The 24,529-nt window shown below is 38.9% G+C and overlaps 1 protein-coding gene across 1 annotated transcript; it reads right to left on the bottom strand.

Moving 5' to 3' along the window:
* Window positions 1-410: 410 nt before the first annotated feature.
* Window positions 411-13,791, bottom strand: LOC149065301 (inactive hydroxysteroid dehydrogenase-like protein 1). The gene is made up of 8 exons (XM_089254198.1): window positions 13,471-13,791; window positions 8,200-8,322; window positions 6,007-6,117; window positions 4,700-4,758; window positions 2,451-2,530; window positions 1,387-1,468; window positions 1,009-1,236; window positions 411-847 (listed from the first exon to the last, which is right to left on the bottom strand). The coding sequence occupies exons 1-8, from the start codon at window positions 13,724-13,726 to the stop codon at window positions 740-742; spliced, it is 1,047 nt and encodes a 348-aa protein (XP_089110324.1). The 5' UTR covers window positions 13,727-13,791; the 3' UTR covers window positions 411-739.
* Between the last annotated feature and the right edge of the window lie 10,738 nt (window positions 13,792-24,529).

Here is a 24,529-nt window from a genome sequence, read left to right as displayed (position 1 = left end):
TTATGGTTTTATTGGTAGTTCCAATATTGAAAGAAATATATTTTTACTAATATATACTTATGATTATGGGGGGGGGGGGGAAGAGGCACCTATAATTTTTTTTTTTGAATTTCCCCCTGGAGATTGCACACAGAGCCCTGATTGAGAACCGCTGCTAGCTTCAAGGTAACAAATATTGTCAAACCCCATTTTAACACTGCAATTTTCCAGTGAACAAATCTACCTTGTATAGGGATTACACGTTAATTTATGAGATTTGATATAATGCCAAACTCATAACACCAGAAATCTGAGAGGCAAATGGTGGGATTACATTGGTGGGGGGGGGGGGGAATGTATATCTAAGCTGAGGTACCACTTGTACATGATTGCACAGAACTTATACTTTAATCAGCAAAAAACACGAGACATTTGAATAAATATGTACAGGCTTTATTTTGTCACAACACAAAAAATATATATCAATATTCAAAACCCCTTAACTCAAGTCCCGTCTAACATAAGTAGAGAAAAAGCCAAAAAAAAAACCGCTTAAGTGATCAAAAATACTTATTAATCATAAGCATATAAAGCAAATAAAAAAGGGTAAATGTTATGTAATTGTAAGATTTTCCTGAATTTTCACTGCTTCTATATATCACAGAGGTTCCATCATAAGTACAGGAACAATATAAAAAAAAACAGGTATAAAAATCAACTGGTGTGTACTCGTGTTGAAAGATAAACTGGTGTCCGGCCTTCACTTTTCTTTTTGCATCGCTCGAGATTCGTGGTTATCTATAATCTTCTGCATGTACCATGAAGAGATGTACCAAAGCCGCTCCGGGAAATGATCATAAGCAAAGTACTGTAAATCAATAAAATATGAGTATTTGTGAGAGAAAATGCTGTTTTTTAAATGAAAATAAGATTCTAAAATAAGCTACTGTTTGGCAGAACTTTTCAATATTTCTTATATATATATAAGTACAACAAAGATGTGAATACATAATAAGAAATCAATTATACTTGGAGTCCATGGGTCCAAAATCCTGTTGTCCTATTCGAAACCCCGATAGTTCTGATTGCACTTTTGACGAAACGCTCAGCATCTGGAACGATGAAACTTGGTTGCTGGAGAAAGCTGCTAAAGCGAACCAACTTGGTTGCAATATAAGAAGGCACCAAGCTCTGGACAACGATTCCTTGGTCCTTGTACTCATATTCCAATGCTCGGGAGAACCAATCAACAAAAGCCTAGTGAGAGACCACAAAAATATGATATGTTGACGCAGCATTTTATAGTAAATATCAGGAAAATATCACTTAAGCCCCACAAACTTTGTTCTCAAGACAACTGTTGTCTTTTATTTAGTAAGCATGTCTATAATTGAATGAGAAATATACCTTCGAAGCTGAATAAGCAGTCATCAATGGCAACGGATAAAATGAAGATATGGACGATATGTTCACTATGACACCTTTTTTCCTGAAATGAAAAACCAGAAGACTTCAGCACCAAAATTCTATTTCTTCACTCCCATAATCGCTCATCCTCAGATTTTCACAATGTTATATCTCTAATGGTTACTGAAGTGCTAAAAATAATGAGTATAAGTTTTGGCATATCAAGATATCAATAATAAATGACAACTTCTTAAAAGCTATAATTGTGCACACTTTATTACACTTTGCAGATGATTACATAGATAATAATTCTTTATTGAAATTCTATGTTATTTCACCCTTTTGTCACACCAGTGCACACCAATTGTGCACTGTTAATTCACAAATGAGAAATTTTCAGTGACAAATGTTTTTCCACTAATTCAGGATTCGCAATGTGTAAAATTCATAGAAAATTACAGATCAAAACATTTTATGAATTTGTAGATGATAAAATATAGAAATCATTGTTTAAAAATATGACCAACATTCAAGGTTATATGGGATGTCCCAAAACTCCACAGGCAAAATGAAAGGGGTGATAGCAGGCCCGTAATTTGGGGGATTCAAGGGTGTGATTGCCCTCCTGGCTTTAAAATTATACTAATATAATATATATACATACCATTTCTAGTGTATGCTCTTTAGCTGCCCCCCCCCCCAAGAAAAAGTTGAAATGACAGGCCTGGGTGATAGTACCCATCAAGACAAACAATTTTTGCAATAGAACCTGGAGTTGCACATTTTGCAGTCAAAGCATGTCATCATGTAAGTTTAGTCACTAATATCAGAATAGAAAAGAAATAAAAAGTCCTAAAGTAACCCTGAGAGTGTGTGTGGGGAAAAATATATTTTAATTTTCTGTTATTTTATACACACATGCATATTAGACAAGGGCCTACAGTTCATATTCATCGCTTTTTTTCCATGTCTCTCACAGAGAGGTTAGTGCATTGAATAATTTGTGAGGAAAAACCACCATGACTCGACATAAGATATTAGAAAAGACAAACTTCTACACATACCTGGCAACCATTTGTGGGATGACAATGTAAGTCATCATCGTAACACCAGCAATATTTATATTGATCAGGTCCCATATTTTCTGTAAACCACAAAAATCAAAACAAAACATCAGAACTCTAACAAATTCAGATGGATGAGCTACCATACATGCAAACTAACTGATCATATTTTTAATACTTAGATGGAGGGAAAACCATTGCAAAATCAGTTCATTCACACTATAATCCTGCTAATCAAAACACCAAGAAAAAAGTGCACAAAAAAGAATGGTTGAAAGAGTCCAGCTCACGCACAGGGCCATTTTAGACATAATGGGGAAACTGAGAACTCTAAAAGTCAGTCAATGAATTTCAATGTCAATTGAAATTAAATGTTATAATGAACATCCCTTGGCACCATGAGAAGTACTCAGTTACAACCATGCATTAAGGCCTTACACATGTGCATTACCCATCGATCTCATTTAAGCACAACACATGTAGCGTATTTCTGAGGAAAAGAGATAAATATACTGCCCATAACATATGTCTATCGTAATTATTGGTTTTTTTGCTCTTATTGGGTTGCTGTATTTTTTGATACACAGTTTAGATACTTGACATCTAGGCTATATTTTTTTATGGGCATCTTTTTTTCTCCCACCTCATTGAGCATTTTGTCTGTTGTGGCCTTTGTGTTTGTATCAGGCTCTATTGACTCTTGATTATTATTAAACGCAGTGGCGTCTAAAGAAGTAAGTTAACGGAATCAGGGTGCTGTGCTCCAAGTTAAAAAGGGCCCTAAATTCTTGAATAATTTAATTTTCTTTATTTTTATCATTACTATTATTTCATTTGATTTTGCTATTCCATTCAGTATTTAATCACTGATAAAGACATTTTTTTGCCACAGTTGAAAGGGGAATTTAAAATATTACCTCTCAAAATCAGTTGAGACATGAATAAGGTTGACTGTAAAACAATGACAAGATGCCTTGACCTTTTACTCTTGTATGCCTAACCCGTTTTCTGTTTTTCTTTTTTTACAATTCAATCTTTATCATGTTTGTTGAGGTTGTATATGTAAATTAGATTGTGAATGTCATTCCAAATACTGAGTATTATCATTAGACCTTCACAGATCGTTACGATTTTCATAGTAAAATGGGATTAAAAAGGTCCATAATTCTTGTCCAATGTACAACCTCTGACAATAAAGTTCGGTGAATGAAGTCAGAACGGCCGATCTGGGAACACTGGCGAAGCAAAACGCTGCACATGCGTAGCGGCAGGTGTTGACCATCTGCCGCCACCGTTGTTCAGTTGAGCGTCATTTGCGTTCCGTGAAAGACTTGTTTTACAAAGTGCTTGTTTAGTGCGTTGGTTCTTAACTGAGAACAGGAAAATGAATGAACAAAGTACCTGAGGGAACAACGATGAATGCTGCAAGGTACATTGAAATTTTGACTCGTTTCATGAAACATCTACGCAGGGTACGACCTCAGTATGCACAACAAGGTTCATGGTTTCTTGTTCACGACAATGCTCGCCCTCACACGGCCAATATCGTCAAACAGTTCCTGGCAAAAAATAGAGTGGTGAAAATTGAACATCCACCATACTCGCCAGATCTCAATCCTGCCCGAGTGGCATGGTGGTAAGATGCTCGTCTACCATTGTGAAGGTTCTTGTCAGGGTCCCGGGTTCAAACCCAAGGGAGGATATCGATAAGATATTTTCCCTAACGAGGTGACCACCGATAGACAGCGCCTTCACTTCCAACCCATCTCACTAATGGCAGTAAATTGCAATATAGTGGCATTATAGCTATGGCCAGAGTTGGTGTTTGGTGAAGTAGATCTCAATACTCCAGACTTCTTCCTATTCCCACGATTCAAACTCGCTTTGAAAGGAAAGAGATTTGACAATATTCCTGACATCCAATGAAACGTAACGAGGCTTTTGAACTCCATCCCAAAAGAAGACTTCTTGCAAAGTTTCCAGGACATGTATAGGAGATCTCAGTGGTGCATAGTAATGGGAGGTGACTATTTCAAAGGACAGTAAGGTAACTTTTGTTAACATTTCATCTACGTTAATGTTACAAGACTATTCACCAAACTTTATTGTCAGAGGTTGTATAAGGATATCTACAATCATTAGATGTTTATAAAAAGTTCAGAAAATGAGCTCTGCTAATCCAAATAGATTTTAATAAGTGTGAATTAACAGGTTCAAAAGCATTTAATGATGATGTACAGAAAAATTACCTTCTCAGGGACATCCATAAAATAACTTGGATGATCATACATGACACCAACATTGTTGACTATTGGGAAGAAAAAAAATTAAATTAATCATAGAAATAAACAAAAATTGTCAAGTTTTTTACAGTACAAAAAAATACAAAAAAAAACCCCAGGAAACTTGCTATCCAATCAGTCTACAGCAGTAGTTAAGTGGTTAGCTGTTAAAGGAGATAACAATTCTTAAAGATTATGTAATGTTATTATTCAAGCCTGCTTATTTCTTAGCATCATAAGTGAATAACTTCAGATGTTTTTAGAACAGCTTCAAAGTAAAATATGTAAATGCTGATTCTTAGTCGTTTGTTTGTAATTGAATTTATAATCTGCTTTTTAAAAATTAAAACTTAATACGATATCATTTTTGAACATTCTATCGTCAAGAATGATAAAACACAGAATGAAAAATATTTATATTGAATAACAGTTGTTCATAGTGAAAACCCTGTAAAATGATACCCTCTATAATGATACTGCTGTCCCATATACTTTTTTTGTGTGTCAATATACTCCATCTATAATGACACTTTTCTCTGGTCCCTTGGCTATCGTTATACAGGCAATTAACTGTATTACAAAAACATCCAGAACTGTTTTGCTGACCCAATATCAAATGATACATATATATAAACTGTCAATTTTTATTCAAAAGTTGCAAAACAGTTCAATGACTTTAGCAACACAAAATATTTTGCTAATGAGCAAAGGAACAGTTGCTTTGGATACTTAAACGGACTGATTTTAGATAGTTAACAGAAAATTAAGGACCATCATTTGATCATTCGATAATTTTTGTTGCACCATGGTCATTTTCTACACACAAAAGTTATTAAACTGGGACTTACAATTTATTGCAGATTCCGAATTTTGCCTTTTTTCTTTTGTACTCAATAAGAGGTTGGTGTGGGACTCCTTGCGATAGCAATCTATTCTGTGGTCACATTGCTGTTTCTATTGTACCCCATGTCAGGAAAGTTTCTGACAAGGACGAACGTGTGATGCACCTAAACAGCCTTTGGTATTTTAGGCGAGTATCTCATTGACCTGGGGTATCACACCCAACTACTACAGCCATCATCAGGTTTCAATACTCGTGACTGCCACTTGTATGGCATATGGTGAAATTTCTTTATGAAGGCTAACAAATACTCTGGGCAACGAAGCTCTAAGCATGACAAATTAAATGCAGTCTTCAAGAACATTGCCAATACACTAATATTTTTGTTTATAAGAAACAATAAAAGGCTGGATGCTATAAAAAAAATTCTCACTCAAGACTCCTATCTCTTTGTCTTTCAACTTTTCTGCTATATCACTATAGATTTCTTTTCCGAGAGAAAAATCAGCTTGAATCAGGAAAGTATCCACTTTGAACTCTTGCTCTAGAAAATAAAAATATTTTGATTCTCATACAAAGAGCGAAAGATCATAAATTAGATTTAGCACTGTAAATTTATATCATGGCTTGAGAAATCAAGAATATATATTTAGAAGCTGGCCGAATTTCTTAGATCAAAAATGATTTCCTTTGCTCGAAGGAAACAGCCCTAAATAATGTTTTTGACTTTTCTGGGACTCAATGACTAATATCTATGTTAAAAGCTAGGCTTGAAAAATAACAAAAATAGGCGCCAGCCAAATTTCCCAGGAGCTAAGAATACTTTTTTTTCCCTGAGAAAACTGGCCTAAACAATTTTCTGGGTCTTGGTGATCTTATCCCATGTCAGTGGAAATGCTTACACAAATTCTGAAAAATCTGCAACTTTAATTTAGTCATCACACATAGAACGTTTTAGCGCCAACGCCAAGTTTTTAGTCGCCATGCTGACCCGGGATTCATCAAGTCCCAATTTATATAAATTGCTTACAAAAGGCTATGGCCCAAAATTTCTTTTAGGGGCAAACTGATAGCACAGTAAACTTAGGGTGGTATTCACCGACATAATTTAAACTAGTCCCAATTTTTAGATAGGAGATAGACACTGATTGGTTAAAAAACTGAATTAACTGATAAGTGTGTTGATCTCCTATCCAAAAATTGTGACTTTATTTAAACCTAAAACACGTGATTCCTAGTACATATCACAAGTTTCCTCACATTTCGGATGGAGGGGAGGTGTTCCTCTCATTTATCAAGAATCACATCAACATACAGTAAAACTTCAGATTTACAAGCAGCTTGATTCACGAATGTTTTGCAAGCTGATTAAATATTTTTTACAAATTTTGACTCATTTAACAACGATGTCTTATAAGACAAGCAAAAAATTTAAAACACTTGACACAGATTTTGACTCTATAAACTAAATATTTCCTGCAATACAAATAGTATGTATGCCAAAGGCTCTGTGCATATTCGGTCTTAGCTGCAAAATACTGCGAGGTGTTAAGATTTTAGCTTTTAATGGCATATGGACCTGAAAGGTCCTGCTGTTCCAATACAGTTGAGTGGCATTAACAGTCTTCTTTACGCTGGTGTTTGTAACAGATTCAAATCCAGCATAGACATGAAACATTGAGAAATGGGTTGAAGATACTCTATGCAGGCCAATAAAATAACTGAAGACCTATGACATAAATACACTTTTGAGGTAACGGCAGCAAGCCATGCAAGTTAAGCAGGAATGGGAAAATTTGAAACATTTAAATGAGATGTATATGTCAAGGTAAATGTGATAAATTGGTTATGATGCATAATAACTGGTTATTATGCATACTTATCAATTGTCTAGGTAGGAGTGATAAATTTATCATTTTTACCAGCGAATAAATACCCAAGCGCCGTTGGTAAATTTGATGAACACTGTAAACATTATCAGTTTTACCGGAAATTATACATAATCACCCGTGTCATTGGTAAATTTAATAAATACTTGAAATTTATTGCTTTTACTGTTATTATGCATAATACTTGATGTAAGTGGTGAATTTGGTAAATGTGAAAATTCCAAATGAGTCTAGTACAGTGGTTCTCAACCTTTGGAAACCTGCAGCTCAGTTGATTTCTTTTAAGTGAGAGGAAGGCCCGTTCATACGCACACCTAATGGGGTATAGATGGGTAAAAATAAATTGTCAGCTATTCACAGCTTGGTTTGACTGGTGTCAGGGCCTGACACCGAGCTGCAACCCGGCGGTTGAGAAACACTCTAGTATTAATGATGAATATAATCAAACCCAGATACGATATAAAAATGTATGAATTATCCTGTATAGTATACCATATAATACGACTTATGTTTATCAATGACGCAACACTTCAATAGTATTTATTCATAATCACTGGTAAAAGTGATTAATTTAGGGAAATTTATCAAAATTACCTACATGTTCGGCGATTATGCATAACAGGATTTATCACATTTACCATAACATATACAAACGTATTCCAAGGAATAGTATAAAAAAAAAGAAATAAAGACACATATTCACATACATAGAAACCGAGGCTAGACTAAACCATTACCTATTTCTTTTGCAGTCTTCTCCATCTTTTCCATGTTCCTGCTGATGATGATGATATTGAGTTTCCTGCGAGCAAGCTCACGGGCATAAGCCCTGCCGATTCCATCTGTACCACCTGTTACAACTGCAAAAAAATACATAAATATCAGCCGATACCTAAGAGACTAAAAAAGGTTTCGGCAAATAATGAATGTGTGTTATTTAAGGTATATGCAAATCCTTTTACTTCACAAGTCTAAAAATATACAGCTATATATGGAAGGCTCAGAAACCAATCAGTGTAAGCCAATAAACATAAAATATGAGATAAAAAGGATTTTTTTATTCCGTGTGGTCAGTGTACGTGGCAGTATCTGTTGTTTCAATATAAGGATAGCGACTTTGAATGCTTTGGCAACTGAAAGTTTTAACAATGAGAGGCACTTGCAATACAAAAATCATTTTCAGAAAATTGACTCGCACTGATTGGCTTCCGAGCACTCCATATAATACTAGGGTTGTCTGATAATGCATATAGGATTGACACGTCTTTAAAGAAATGTCCCTGTGTCCTGAAAAAAAAATTAAAATGTTTGTAGGTACATATTGCATAGAATTAATTAATTTCAACAATTCATAACTAATTTGTTTTCCGCATGGTGATCAAGACCGTCTTAATGCATGGACATGCAGCAACTTATAGTTAGATCTGGTATCACACTTAGAGATAGACTTAAAGGGCTTTGGGGACACAATGTCAATACATACAGCATTTTCTTATATTAGATCAGTCAGCTCCATCATTGTCACTGGGAAAAGGACACCATGATCCTCCCTCCCTGTATCTAAAGCGGGATCCCACGATTCGTGGTTCACGACACAGGGTAAGATAATTAAAGTAAAAGATAATAAAAGTCTGTCAGGATCCGAGGTCGTCTTCGGGCCTTGGGGAAGCAATACTTTATGGCTTTTAATACAAAAGCCACAGAATAGGAGGAACATCTAGCCAACAACAGGGAATGTTTAGACATTTCAAAATGGATAGAGAAGGAATACTGCTCGTTTGCGCTGCTGCGTATTATGCATTAGCACAGTGTTTCTGTTTTTTACGGTTTATGTCCTCCCAACAAAGACCTTTTATTATCTTTTAATTTAATTATCTTACTCTGCGTCTCGAACCACGAATCATGGGATCCTCGCTTAACCTACGTCCGGTACCATGATTTTAGAAATTATGTAGATTCTACCAATCTGGAATTATTATACCCAGGTAAGAGGGAGGCCTCTAGAATATCACTTTGCCTGGACGGCCGATGATGCTGTTGAGATGGCTCAGACTGTCATTTGGAACTATTTTGATCCACCCCAATATGGCAAGTAAGGATTTTTTTTTTAATCAAACCCTTCTATTCAGAAAAAGATATTTTTATGGATTTTTTTATAATAAATCAACCCGACCCCGTCACTCTTAAATCTTAGCGTTGCTGCAGTTCTTCTCAATTCCCTCGATATTCAGCATAGTTGATGGAGCGGCAATGCTTGTTGAAAGATACAAAATTAAGCAATAATACACAAAAACGTAACTAGTATTGAAAACAACAAGAAAATATTAAAAAATGCTCAGAAAAACAAAATGAAACTAATGTAAAAAATATATATATTGAATTATTAATCCATTTTGTGTTTTTATGGTTGTGTTCCTTGAACATGGCACTGAAGAAATACTAATTTCTGAATAATCCAGAAAACATCCTCCCATTCTGATCTATTCAAAAGTATAAACATCATTTGCTGTTTTTCCTCAAAGGTAAGAATCTCTGCACTACATTTCAAGATATCAGTTACATCATTTTCCTCATTCGAACTTTCTCATTAAGAAATTTTCTTTGATTTCTTAGATCATCACACTCTTCCTTCCTGCAACATCATTTAGACTTAGTTTTCTCATTCCAACACTTCCTATTTCGTTTTATTCAATCTAATTTAATGCCTAACAAACTACCCGTTTCAGATGCAGTCATTCAACACGAATACAAAGGAATGTAGGAATAAGGGCAGAACAAATCTATTGCCAGAGACATGTAAAAATTTTGACACTGCAAGTATTTTAACAAAAAAACCAGAAAATTCAAATGCTTCCTTTCTTCTTCATCAGCAAGGGTGTAAATACAAGATTAAAAATTTTTTCGGAGGACTGGTTATACATTAAGACCTCTTTCAGTATCATATAAAATTGACAAGAGCCAAAGCAAAATGACAGAAATAACTTGGTAACAAAAACAATTTTTGGCCAAAACCATGTACGTAGCAGCCACAGATAACTTTTTTCTGTCTATAAACTCTCTTACACAATGCACAGCAAATTATGAAGTCATGTAAGATTTTTAAGAATGGCGCTCTTCACTTTCAAAACACAGAGCAAAATGTGTAAATTACAAGGTCCAATGTAAATAAGTCAAAGTGCACCAGATGGTTTTACTGCGTTGTCCATCTCTTTTTTAAAATGGTTGGTATAAATTTTAGTGTTCAATGCTGCCAGTGTGATCGTTTTTGACAAATGAAGCACTAATCATTTCTAGCTCTTTGCTGAGTGTTGTAAATATTGTTTATGCCTCTGCATGCCCTAAAAACACAGAAGACAATTTCATTTATTTATCAAATTTACTGATTTTATTGTCCTGGGGTGGCTGCGAAGTTCCCTGGGAAGTACACACGAAGCACCGGTTGAGAACCGTGCATTAGACAGTTGCATCTCGCAATGTCTTGGTAATAAAAATTAAGAATTTTAGCCTAACCAGTCAAGTGGTTACGACGGTGTTCGCCGTCGCTCCCATACGTAATGTTGGTGCCTACGACGGCATTTGCCGACGCGCAGACTTTTTTTGGTCTTTTTCACCAGTCAAGTGGTTAAGACGTCATTTGTAGTCGCTGATATACGTAATGGTGTTGCCTACAACAGCATTTGCCGACACGCAGACTTGTCTTTTTCACATAGATATGACAAAATAATTTGTCATACATATGCTGCCATCTCTATACAGCCATCCTTCTACTTTATTATCTCATCACTAGATGGAGTTGACAATTATATATCAAGGTCTGAGATTATTATTACTATTATCTTTGTCATGTTTTGCAAAGCTGCATCCCCATCACTTTTGTTTCAATTTCCAACTCCCTTGCGAAGATGCATCTGTTTTATTACTCATATATCTTTTAAAAAAGGTTCAACTACTATGGTTCCACATAAATCCATCAACGGATTTTCTTTTAGTCACAGGACGTTATGACCGCCCCTCCCTACTTTTGGGGTGTCATATTATGTCTCAACACATTCGAGCTATAAAAAAACATGCTGTAAAAAAAATAAGAAAAAGAAAAAAAAAGGGAAAAAACTCGCGCATCTTAGAAAAAAATGTGGCCACTGCGGGTAATGTTAAGAGAAATTAATTGGACAGTTGACTGGTTACAGGAGTTAAAAAAAAAAAATCCAGTTTCCAAATTAAAAACAATAAAAACTGGAAGAAGGAAATTTTTGCAACCAATTATGCAATAAAGAAAAATAGCGATGTTTTATAAATATCCGTTTACATGTCCTATCTGACCAAATGGGATGTATGCTGGTCACCGTACTTACAAACTGGTTTTTTTGGTTACTGTTATTAGAAACTTTGATGTGATCGCATTAAGGGGCATGGACTGCATTCGCCACCCTCTACATAATACCTATAGAAATATTTGGTTTGAACATACCCCTCCCCTGAATATTTTCAATAACTTTACACCTATGTCAGCCGCAGTGATTGCTCATCATAAAAAATTTTGGTGGACACCAAAATTATTTTATATTTTATTATAATAAAGGCAGGGCCCAATTTCCACATGGGCAAGTGGGACATTCGCTATGGTGGAGCATACCAACCAAACTATTTAATAATCAATTGCAGAAGGAAGAAACTAATCTGAACAAATTTGGACGAGAACCCGTCAGGTGCTCTTAACGGGACCTCCTTATACAGCAGACTCTCGATAATACGCCCATGTACTAGTCCAGCCCGTCCAGTAATCCAGTGTTTTTAGACGGATTCCCTTGGAACATAGAACAGGTAAACGTGTCGCAGCATTTCTTTTAGAAATCATTTTTCACTGCTTCTTTACAGAAGTTCATATTATTTGAATAGGTGTTTTCAATTGACTTTAACATTCTACTAAATTTGTAGGAACAGCTTTGGTACAAGGGTATACCAAAGCTGTTCCAAGCTGATCAGGCATAGGTGAGGATAGACTCAAAAAACTGGGAGGGCATGATGAATTATGTCAATTCATATATATGCATATACATTAGACCACTCTGCTCCATCTTTGATGCTGGTAGCGTAATGCGCCCCCCCCCCTATATCTCCGCCTATGTGACCGGCCTGCGAAAGGGGGGGGGAACTTAACTTTGGAGAAGTGTCCAGGACAATCTGGAGACATAAGCCTATTGGGAATTTCTCACGGCTGCAACAAGAAAGGAGCAGGGAAATTCCGGAACAGGCGACTCTGGATTAGAGAGAGAGGGTGCCAATTGCTTTAACTGCTCCTTCAACATTACACAGGGGCATTAAAATTCTTGCTTGCCCTGGGTGACAAAGTACCTAGTTATGGCCCTGGGCTTTATAGAGTAAAAATTAAATTTGTAGGTACTTCCAAGCCTGGTGCGAGTGGGACACCAAACATCCACGGCAATCTCAACCCATGGGACTACCCAGGGCCACAACTAGAAACGAAAATTTGCTCTGACAATTAGGGCTAGAGCCTATTTGGCACCCCCCCCCCATAATTTGGAACGGAAAAACAATAAACTCGGCGCCAGGGGCACAGGACCTCACTGCCCTCCCTCTAGCTGCGTCTCCGAGTCCACCGGAGATTTAAGAAAGCGAAATTTGTGGGTAGTTACTTTCATCCTGGGGTGGGGCGGGGGGACTCCTGATGCAGATAAAACGGGCCTGTTAGCTTTCCCCTCCACATCGAGGGATGAGTAACGAATGGCGGCCAACAACGCCATTAATTAGCCTTGACGTGGTCCTACTTCTACCATAAGTGAAAGATACAACTCATAATTTTTAATTCATAAAGTTATTACGCGACTGGAAGTTGCTTGAAAAACTCTCTTTTAAAGCACGTTGTTCAGTAATTGTCGAAGCAACAAGCGCGAGTTCACAAGGGCCTTGAACTTTGAAGGGGGGGGGGCCCCGGAAGTGGCGTAACCAGAGCGTAGTGACAGTTGCGTAAAAAAAAATTTTGTTCTTACCTGCCCAGCGTCCGTATTTCTTGAAGTCGTGACCTTTACCGAACCGAGATAAAACGTGGACTCGGAAGCCCTGCAAGACATTCCAGGTCAGCGATAGTCCCAACTTGCTAACGTACAAGAGCCCGATGACGGCCAAGATGTCCTCGCAGGTCTTGAAGTTCTGGTTGATTATCCGGAAGAGCAGAGAGAACTGATCCACGGACGCCATCCTCAGCAGCTTCTGCCTGTTGTTTACATCAAGTGCAGACGACACCATATCAAACCCCCCCGAAAAAAAAAGAAAACCAAAAATTTTCGCACAACGATAAATCTAGGGGGAAAAAACTAGAGCGCGTCTGGTATTGCAGCGCCATCTGACGAGGGAATATGATAACACAAATGATATGCAAATAAGAGAAGGACAGAAAGGAGAGGACGCCATGCACATAGGCGGAGATACGGAAGGGAAAACCCATGGCCCCCATGGCTAGAGCAGGGTCTTCTGCGGATCGGCCATAAAAAACTGTGCCGCGGGACCAGCGTAGCAATCTTAAATTCAGTTCAGTTCAGATCCCCAGACCAGACTTTCACGGGCCCCTTTATGTTGAATTTATAGCGTGAAAAAAGATGAGAATCGTCTCTCAAAGGTCTCGGGATCCCCAGCGCCGTCTTAACGCATCGGCCCACCCAGGCACGGCCCGGGGGCCTCAAGAGAAGAGGGGCCTCACAAAAATGAAATCCGGTTGAAGTCTTTTTTAATTTAGAAGGTAGGGCCTCAGAAAAACCACTTGGCCCGGGGGCCCATGATGCTCTTAAGACAGCTCTGAGGGTCCCCCCCACCCCCCCAGCGTCAAAGGTGGAGTCGACTTATCTAATGTATATATGAATTGACATCATTATCATCATCGTGCTCTCCAGCAGTAATGGCCGTGCCCCCCCCCCCGGACTTCCAAGTCTATCTTCACCTACGGTTAGCGGGAGAAGAAAGGTACAATGCATTGTTTTTTTTCCAGAAGTTATTGGGAGGGCTCAGCCCCCCTTGCAAAATTAATTGGTGGAGGGAGGCTCAAATGGCCTCGGCCCCTAGCGTCCGGTGCCTACGCCAAGGACCCGAGGCTAGTATACACTTTGGTGCCCTCTCTACGCAACTTTTAGCGCAAAAAAGGGTTAACTGAGTGTCTTTCCTGGTCCAGTGCTTAGGTCACCATCAGACCCCCTGCCCTCCCTAGGGCAGGGGCGTCTTGGATCCCCCCTCTCCGGACAAAGTGATTTTTCTCAGGCTTTCTTTCTGGAGAGACATGTTGAATTTATCAAATCTTAACTATATCCGATTTACTTGATGCTCTTCTCTGCACTTGGGGCCAAGTGGGCTCATACACAGGGCCGTCTTAAGAGCATCACTCCCCCCCCCGGCCAAGTTATTTTCATAGACCTACTGGGCAAATTTGAAAAAAATTCAACTACTTCTAATTTTTCTGAGGAGGACCTCTTCTCTTCAGGCCCCCAGGCCGTGCCCAGGTAGGCCCATGTGTAGACACAACACTGCCCTTGGCAGCCTAGTTACGGCCCTCTTTTTTTAGCATCAATTTTGGCGACAGTTGCCTGTTTTCCTTAGAGAGAGAGAGGAGAAATAATATATTCCTTGTCAATTCCCTTATTCAAGGTCCCGAATCTCTCGGGAAATATGGTCAGCCATACATGAATGCAAGTCCGTTTCGAAATCCATCTTGTTTTGCTGCCATCTATCCGGGAATTCAGAAACTTTATTAATGATTCACAAAAACCGAAAAATTGGACTAGTGCTGGTATCTATTATTTAGAAAGAAAACGAAAAATTTATCAACTAGTACCATTTCTAAACTATAGAGGGCATTAAATTCATGATATAATAACATATTTTTTCAATAACTGGTCAAAGCCGTCTTAATTCTTATGTGTGTAAGAGGTCTGTATACACTGAGCTATAAGTAAACTTTACTTATGCAGTAGCTCAGTGTCTGTATAAGGGTCTGGGTCAAAGCGGACATAAAAATAACTAGATTAGGAGACCCTTGTGGGAATCGCGTCGGTTGGTTGTGTTTTTGTTCTTGTGTCCGATATTTTAAATTTTTTGTCCTTTTGCATCTCTCTCTCTCGCCTGACAAGTTCGTCAGGTTTTTTATTTTTTGTTCCGGAATATTTTTGTCTGTGGTATTTTCTTTCCCCCCCCCTTTTGCAGTGGCGAGAATTAAATAGCCCGCCCCAGGGGTGGCGTGCTTAAGCCTAACCTCGGACATGTCAAGTCTTTCTGACATTGGCAATATGAAGATAATTGCATCGACTTCATCGGATAACATTACACAGTCTCTGTCTCACGAGAAGATGGAAGTAAGCGGTTCTGAGAAAAAATCTGACGAACATAACGTATTCATTTCTACCATGTCAGATGGTCAAAAAGCCATTCAGGCGGGCGCTCTGGGCTGCTCATCATTCCAAGTGATGGTTATTTCCCCGCAAATTATCCCAGCTTCGAAGCCTCGTGCCCTGCAGAAGGAGCTAAACACCTACATCAGGAAAAGCAAAGATATCTCAGAGGTGAAATTTACTCGCTCTGGAAAGTGCCTCATTCTAACAATATCAACAGCGAAGTCAACACTGGAGACACTCATGATCAACCAACTTTTTGGAACTAAAGTGTCTACTAAATTCCTACTGGAAAACTGTTCCACGAGATTCCTCATCAGAAACATAGAATCAGACATCCCTGTTAATGAATTAGCAGAAGAAATCCAAGGGAATAATATAATCCCTCTTGAGCTCCGGCGTTTTATCAAGCAAGGAGTTCCAACCTCCACTGTGTTAGTAACAAAGCTGGGAACACATTTACCTGAGGACATAAAGCTGTGATTCCTTCGCCAGAAGATTTCTCTATTCATTGATAGACCACGACAATGTAAGCTATGCTTCAAACTCACACATATTGCAAAATATTGCCCAGCAAGGGCCCAATTTTGTGACAAATGTGGGGAGCAGCACCATGTATCAGTGTGTACAGCTAGTACACTCACCTGTATCAATTGCAAAGGCTCTCACTCAGCACTTGATAAATCGTGTGCCCAATACAATACAGAATGTAAAGTTTTACAGATCAAAGCAGAGCGTCACGTCTCTATCGCTGTGGCACGACGATCTATTAACACAGAATCATATGCCACGATTACATCCAAAAGTACTCCTCCTGAAAATACTCAGATTACTTCCACTCTTCAAAGTGAACTTTGTGCTTTTAGGGAAGCATTGATAAATGAAATCAAAGCATTGTTACAACACTTTTCTTCACCACCAGCAAAAATTACTCAAGAACCCGGCGGCAAAAGAAAGATCACCGATTCGAGTGAAATTGAGCAAGTTGACCTCATCCCATCACAAAATCAAAGGTCCTCTTCCCGTTCTTCACGTCCAGGAAAGAAAAAGTGAAGAAAAAAAATAGTCATTTTAGTGTATCTTAGGGGATAAGTTCTCTCCTGGCTTTTTGTTTCAGTCCTTTCACAATTTTTTTTTTTCATTCAACACTTCAATCAATAGACTTAATAGCCCATCTGGTCTTTCTATCACACAATGGAATGCCAGGGGTATAAAAAACAAAGTCTCTTCTGTGAAACAATTTTTGCTTGAACAGTCTGACATCATTCTCATTCAAGAATCCCATTTGAATCCAATGAAAAATTTTTTCCTGCCTGGTTGCCATATTTATCGTCAAGATAACTCTTCAAATAAAAGAGGTCTTCTCACTGCTATCAAGAAACACATTCCTTCAAAACTGGAATTCCAATATTGCAACGACGATTTTGAAGCTCTCATCATCTCAGTCTATTTTAATGACAAAATTATATATATTGCAAACTGTTACAGACCTCCTTCATCTTCCTTCTCTACTTCTTACCTCAATATCATAAAAGGAAAAATGGGAGGTTCTTTTATTTTGGCAGGTGACTTTAATGTTCATCATCCAGCCTGGATGTCTCGAGAAACTTCCTCCTCTGGCAATAAAATTTATGACTGGCTCAATCTGAATAATATTGCCCTCATTATTCCATCCAGCCCCAGTTACTTCTCTGCTGAGAGAAATTCTTTTATTGACCTGTGTCTCTGTAGCCCTAATCTGTTTAGCAATATAACCTGGTCTACTGGGTCAGACCTTTATGGTAGTGACCACATTCCCATTAAGATTTTTCTGGGTGGGATTAATTGCCCACATCAACAGTCTCACTACTTCATCAATTGGAACAAATTCAGCACAGGCATAGCAAACACTAGATTTCCTGTGTTTAACTCCTTTAATCACTTATATAATTTTATCAAAGATCAATTTCACAATGCTCGAGTAATCTGTGACGCTACTAAAAATAAGCGGGTGCCTTTAAACTCAGAGTGCAGACAACTCCTTGTTAAAAAAAAGAAGTCCTTTAAGAGATATAGGCAGTCACCTACTGTCAGGAATTGGATTGAATACAAAAGAGCTCATGCTATTTTTCGGCACAAATTTCGTTGTTTCAAATTTACGTTTTTTGACTCCCAACTCAGACAAAACAACAATCCAGTACATATCTACAAGATTTTGAGAAAATTCAAAGTATATTGGTTCCCATACCTATGACTCGGCACATGCATTCTTTTTCAAGGTGGAACGCTCATTGACCCTCAGGAGCAAACAAAAGCATTCATGTCCAGATTCCAATGCCTACAACTTCAATCTACAAGTTCTCAAGTCTCCAGCTGCTCTGGAGAATTTAACAGCCAGTTGGAAAAGAAGTTTACCTTCAAGGAACTGCAATCAGCAATCAAAAGAGGTAAAGACTCTGCTCCAGGTCCAGACGATATCCCCAACAAAGCCATTCGACAACTTCCTCCAGATATCCTTCAATTCCTCCTCCAAAATCTCAACTCTCTTTGTATTACATCTTCTGTTCCCGAATCTTTTAAAGAAGGTAAAGTTATCTTCATCCTAAAAAAAGGAAAGCCTTCTACTGACATTAATTCATATAGACCCATCACTATGATCAATACCTTTACAAAACTGTTCGAACGAATCATTCTCTTTCGTCTTCAATGGATCTCTCTTCAGCACAACTTATTTCCTCATAATATCTATGGATTTCGTCCTAAAACAAGTACTGAAAGCTGTCTTAGAGATATAGTTGCCTGTATTTATACAAGTTTCTCGAAAGGCCACCAGGGCTATCTGATTGGTTTGGATATACAGAGCGCATATGATAATGTTCCTCATGATATTCTGATTCGTAAACTTTACAACATTGGTTTTGGTACTGTATTTTGCAAGTGGCTCCATTCATATCTGTCTAATAGAAATCATCACATTCATTGGAGGGGCCATACGTCGCCCAGGTTTCATATTAGTAAAGGTCTGCTACAGGGTTCTAGCCTTTCGCCTTTCCTGTTTTCGGATTTTACACTAGACCTGATCCCGTTAATTCCAAATTATGCGAAACTTTTTGTATATGCAGATGACTTGATTTTATATGCCAGCTCTCCAGAAGGATGCCAAGCAGAGGTTTTTCTTCAGAAATCTATTAGCATTCTTAATTCTTGGGTACAAACTAATGGTCTTCAACTTTCACCTAGCAAATCTCAATTCTGCATTTTCTCTCGCAAAAAAACTAATCACCATCCTTCGTTTACAATTCATAACTCTCAGATTCCTTACCACCCTTTCATCAAAATCCTGGGAATCTATTTCGACAAAACCTTGAACTGGAAGAAACAAATACTTCATCTCAAATCTACAGAAGCTTTCTCAAATAACATCTGCCACTCTGTTGCACGGTCAGCTAGAGCCATTCCCTACATAATATTAAAACCGATTTTCTTATCCATTATTTCAAATATCTTGGGATACGGTGCAATTGCTTGGGCAAACTGCTCGAAATCCCTTCTATCTTCTCTGGATCCCATATACCATTCAACCATTCGCTCTATTCTTGGTCTTCCCAGAAGCACCTCGGTCATTAAGATGAGATCCCTCCTTCAAATTCCATCATTGGAGAACATTATTCTAAACAGAACTTATATGGCTCTCATCACCGCAGTTAGCTCACCATCTCAAAAATTTATTCTTCCTACTATGAATCGTTCTTCTGCCTTTGGAAATACTCCTCTTTGGAAAAATAGATGCGCCAACTCATCTATTTTCTTAAATCTGCACTCATTTATCCCATTCATGTACAAGGTTCCTCCATGGTCTGTCAAAAATGTCTTCATTCAAACTGATGTTTGGGAATTTCAAAAAACGCCTAAAAGCAACCTCTCTTCAATTCTTTTCAATGAATATTTTGAATCGGTGAACAACAACATCATTATTGCTACTGATGCCTCAAAAGCCAAATATACAACTATTGGTGCTTTTTTCCCCCAGGCTAAGGTCACGAAAACCTGTACTGCACATCCAAATGCATCTGTTTTCTCCGCTGAAGCTCTTGCAATTGCATATGGCCTCAACTGTCTCAACATCCAAGACAATCCAAACATCACAATTTTTTCAGACTCAAAAGCAGTTCTCCTTGCCCTGAACAATATTAGCATCCACTCACATTCTGTCATCTTGTTGCTCTATAACTTTATTGCTCATATTTGTTCTCAGATAAACTCGTTAACTCGTGTATGGGTTCCAGGCCATGTCAACATCTCTCTGAATGAAACTATTGATAAAGCAGTCCATAATTTAGCCACCACTTCTGTTCCACTGACAACTCCAGCAGGTTTCTTCATTGAAGATTACAAAGTCAGAACCCGAGACATTCTCACATCAACTTGGCGGAATCAACTTCAAGTGGCTTGTCCATCTCAATTTTCTATTTTCCTCAATTTTGTGGATAAAATTTCCAGAAAGATGTCATCTCGAAAAATTGAAAACCTTCTTTACAAACTCATTTGTGAGCGAGCTCCGCTCAACAAGTACTTACACACTATTAAAAGACATAGAGACCCCTACTGTTTCTATTGTCCAATGGAAGAATCTGCTTATCACTTCCTTTTTCGATGTCCTTTCTATCAAAATATTCGAAATTTTATCCTCATTGATCCTTTTTCAAAAAAATACATTTTAGAGTGGTCAGATCTGATTTCTCTCCCTCCTAACATTATTTCTTGTTTGGTCCAAAAATATATTTGGGCATCCCATCGTTTTGATTGATGATATATATATATATATATATATATATATAAGAGCCATATCAGGACGGCTTTGACTTCTCTAAGATATTTACAGGATAGTCCCTACAGTAGCCCCCCCCCCCCGCCAGCGCAGCGAGATGATTGCTACACAAAGTGTATCAATTTTGATACTTCAAGTCAAATTTTACTTTGCGCCCAGATCTAGTCACCACCTGAGATTTCACATTGGAATCACTTGACAAGTCCTTGGCAGGAGTACAGTCAGCTGTTGGAGATGAGGTAGTTGTTCGAGATGAGGTAGCGGTTGGCAGATCAGTGTCTTTCATCACATATGCAGGCTTGACACGATCAATATTCACTGTCACCGTACGACCTCGTACATAATTTTGAAAACTTTATCCCCACGAGAGACAACTTGATGTGGACCAGTATATGGGGGCTGAAGGCTTCGACGAAGAGCATCAGTCCGCAAGAAGACATGTGAGCATGTCTTTAGGTCTTTGCTGACGAAGATTGTTCTTGATCCATGCGCCTGATTTGAAGTAGGACACAAGTTCTGCACAGCTTGTCGCAACCTGCCAATGAAAGTCGCTGGATCTGGAGTGTCACTGAGAGGCGTCAAAAATTCTCCAGGCAGGCGAATCGGAACCCCATATAGCATTTCTGCTGCTGTAGCCTGGATATCTTCTTTCCAAGCAGCACGGCAGCCTAGCAGAATGGAAGGGAGAAATTTACTCCAGCTGCTTGTAGCATGGGCCATGATTGCAGATTTTAGTTGCCTGTGAAATCTTTCCACCTGCCCATTAGCAGCCGGATGATAAGGAGACGTGCGATGACGGATAGTACCAAGCCAGAGCAGAGAAGAGCGATGATTCGAACTGGACACCTTGATCTGATGTTAACCGAAAAGGAGGGCCAAAACGAGCAACCCAGCTGGCATAAAAAACTTCTGCCACTGTGTTGGCGGAACTGTCCACCAGAGGTACAGCTTCTGGCCATTTAGAAAAACGGTCGATCATAGTGAGACAGTACCGGAACCCTTCGGAGGGAGGAAGTGGTCCTACCAGGTCAATATGAACATGCTCAAACCTGGCTCAAAAATTCTTATATGTGTAAGAGGTCTGTATACACTGAGCTATAAGTAAACTTTACTGTTGTCTGTGTCAAAGCGGCTCGAGATTTTTATACAGCTATCTTTATTCAGCGGATCTTTATACATGTAGTGATTGACAATGGAATAATCTATTTAATTTACTTTAATTAACAAAAACAAATCACAAAAATCACTACAAACGCATGGCACGGACATAACACACGCGAGCAACAACGTGCCAAAACCACAACAAAAAACCAAGAGCCATATCACGACGGCTTTGACTTCTCCCCAACACAACGAGGAAAAATATTACATCCAGACGGCTTTGACTTCTCTAAGATATTTACAGGTTAGTCCCTACGCCGCTGTGGTGGTCGAGTGGTCATAGTGACGGACTCGCATCGCGGGGATCCGGGTTCGAGCCCCACCGTCGCCACAGTGGTGGTCGGCTGAAGTTGGTTTTCTGTGGTTCCCAACTTCGAGGCGCAAATGCGAGCCGATCTCCCCATTAAAAAGTCTCGCCACAGAGAGCAACAGTCCTACAAACAGTACAAATATTCAGTCACTACACATCACTCACTTCACTTCTGAGATATAGATGGCAGCACTGAAAAATCAAACACAACACTAGATACGCACTCAGACTGTTAGGTACACTTACACTTCCGGCACAACTCACTAGGTAGTAAATTGCCTATGGCGATAGACCTGAGTTGCGCTCGGTTTGAAAAAAAAAAAAAAAAGGTTAGTCCCTACATACAGCTTCTGTCTGGGTCATAATCCCGACAGAAATCTCGAAGTGCGGCTTATATGGCGAAATTGAAATTTGAAAATTTATGTGATCGCAATTTATCATTCTTATCGGCACCCCAACGCCCCTCGCCGCGCGAGAAATGCAAATCCCGACAGAAATCGCGAAGTGCGGCTTATACGGAGAAATTAAATTTTTCAATTGGACCCTGTCGGGATTTTGACCTGTCCGGATTTCGGCCCTGTCATGATTTCGTCTGTCGGGATTGTGAACGGAACCGGTCAGCACCTACCTCCACATCGTTGCTGACCACGTGCACCCGTTTACGACCATAATGTTTTCAGATGATGATGGCTATTTCCAACAGGACAATGCACCCTCCCACGAGGCTGGAATTATCCCAGATTGGTGTGAGGAACATGATTCAGAGTTTCGATTGCTTCAATGCCCCCGCCCCTCAGTCACCCGATCTCAACCCACTTTAGCATTTGTGGGACGAGATTGTAAGGTCTGTTAAAAACTCCGAAACACCACCTTCTAATCTGAGGGAATTAAGAGCTGCCATTTCGTTAGCATGGGCTAATATTCCTCCTGAACGGTTTCAGCAACTTTTAGAGTCCATGCCTAGAAGAATATCTGCTATCATCTCAAAACCAGAGGAGGTCCCACACGCTATTAGCGGTTAGTAGCAGGGTGTTCCTGATTTTTTGGCCACGGGGTGCATATGCGGTAGTACAGTAATGCTGAATAATTTTCTACATGGTTCCCCTCTTCGATTCGCGTGCACAGAAAGGGGTCCTCTTCCCACCGCGGGATCAGAATAGGAATACGAAAAGCGGAAATTGAAACAAACGTGTTAGAAAATAGTTGAAGAAATAATAATAAAAAGCCATATACTATCTCCATCTATGCGTGATTTTAAGAACTTCGTGTTGAAAAGAAAAAAATCTGGATCGTGTCTCTCAAGGATGATGGAGCACACACTACAACGCTGATTATCCCTGGATGATGGGAGCACGCTAAAGGTGAAAAATCATTTACTAAAAATGCTCAATTAAATAATAAATTGTCGCATCATAAATTGGAACACAGGGTGTCTCATGTTAGTGTCAATTTTTCTGCAAATTTCATAGAAATTGGTTGAAAACTCCGTATGTTATAAAAGCAAAAAAACTGCGATGAAATCTTTATCCATGGGTGGAGATACGGGATGGCGTGGGGGGGGGGCATTGCCCTCCCCGACAAACCAGTCACGACCCAGGCTCTGTCCCTCCAGGGAACATTACCCTCCCCAGCATCAAAGGTGAAGTCGACAGATCTAATGCATATATGTATAGATGAATCGACATCATCATCTTGCCGCCCCCCCCCAGCAATAATGACCGTGCCCCCCAGACTTCCAAGTCTATCTCCGCCTATGTCTTTATCTAATCAACCGTCCGTCTATAGTTACAATTTAAAAAATGCTCAGAGAAGGCGTTAAAAAATTACCCTGTACCAGTTTTGGGAGGGAAAATACATAGCGTGACAAAATAAGAAACTATACGATTCCCCCTTGTCCTCTAACTCCCGATTATAAAGTTGTTGCCCCGTCTCTCCTGAGGCCAACAAAGAAACGTCCAATTTTCTATGTGCAATATTCGCTGAGATATCCGAATTCAAAAACCGGAGAAAAGTTGGGAAAGGATGACCATAACTGAGAGGAAAGAGGAGCGTCGTCTGTTAGGTTTTTCTGTTCTTTCATAACTTTCCCCCGATTTTTGAACTCTAATGTCTTGGCGAATATTGCACTTAGAAACGTGAAATTTTTTCTGTTGGCCTCTGGAGAAACAGGGCAACAAGTTTCTAATTGGAATTTAGAGAACAAGGCGACCATATAAAAACTCAGATTTTTTTTTTTTTTTTTTTTGTGACACACTGTATTTTCACTCTCAAAACTGGTACAGGGTAATTTTTGAACGCCTTTTGAACATTTTTTGAATTTGAATCATACCTCTACGACGGATGGTTGATGAGATAAAGGTTGCATCAGCCCTTACGGGTCACCCTGTATACGTGCAGTT

This window comes from Pholcus phalangioides, unplaced genomic scaffold, assembly GCF_987345545.1.
Source record: "Pholcus phalangioides strain wild (caught in Gottingen) unplaced genomic scaffold, Ppha-v1.0 ptg000040l_1, whole genome shotgun sequence".
NCBI classification, from domain to species: Eukaryota; Metazoa; Arthropoda; class Arachnida; order Araneae; family Pholcidae; genus Pholcus; species Pholcus phalangioides.
The sequence above is the reverse complement of the archived record's forward strand: the minus strand, read 5'-3'. Positions and strand labels throughout refer to the sequence as shown.

Bases quoted from the DNA above. Each gene is read 5' to 3' on its own strand.
- LOC149065301 (XM_089254198.1), bottom strand. From the start codon at position 13,726: ATGGTGTCGTCTGCACTTGATGTAAACAACAGGCAGAAGCTGCTGAGG. The intron at 6,118-8,199 runs GTAATGGTTTAG...TTTATTTTCTAG, and splicing joins GAAGACTGCAAAAGAAATAG to AGCAAGAGTTCAAAGTGGAT. The intron at 1,469-2,450 runs GTATGTGTAGAA...TTTTCATTTCAG, and splicing joins ATCCCACAAATGGTTGCCAG to GAAAAAAGGTGTCATAGTGA.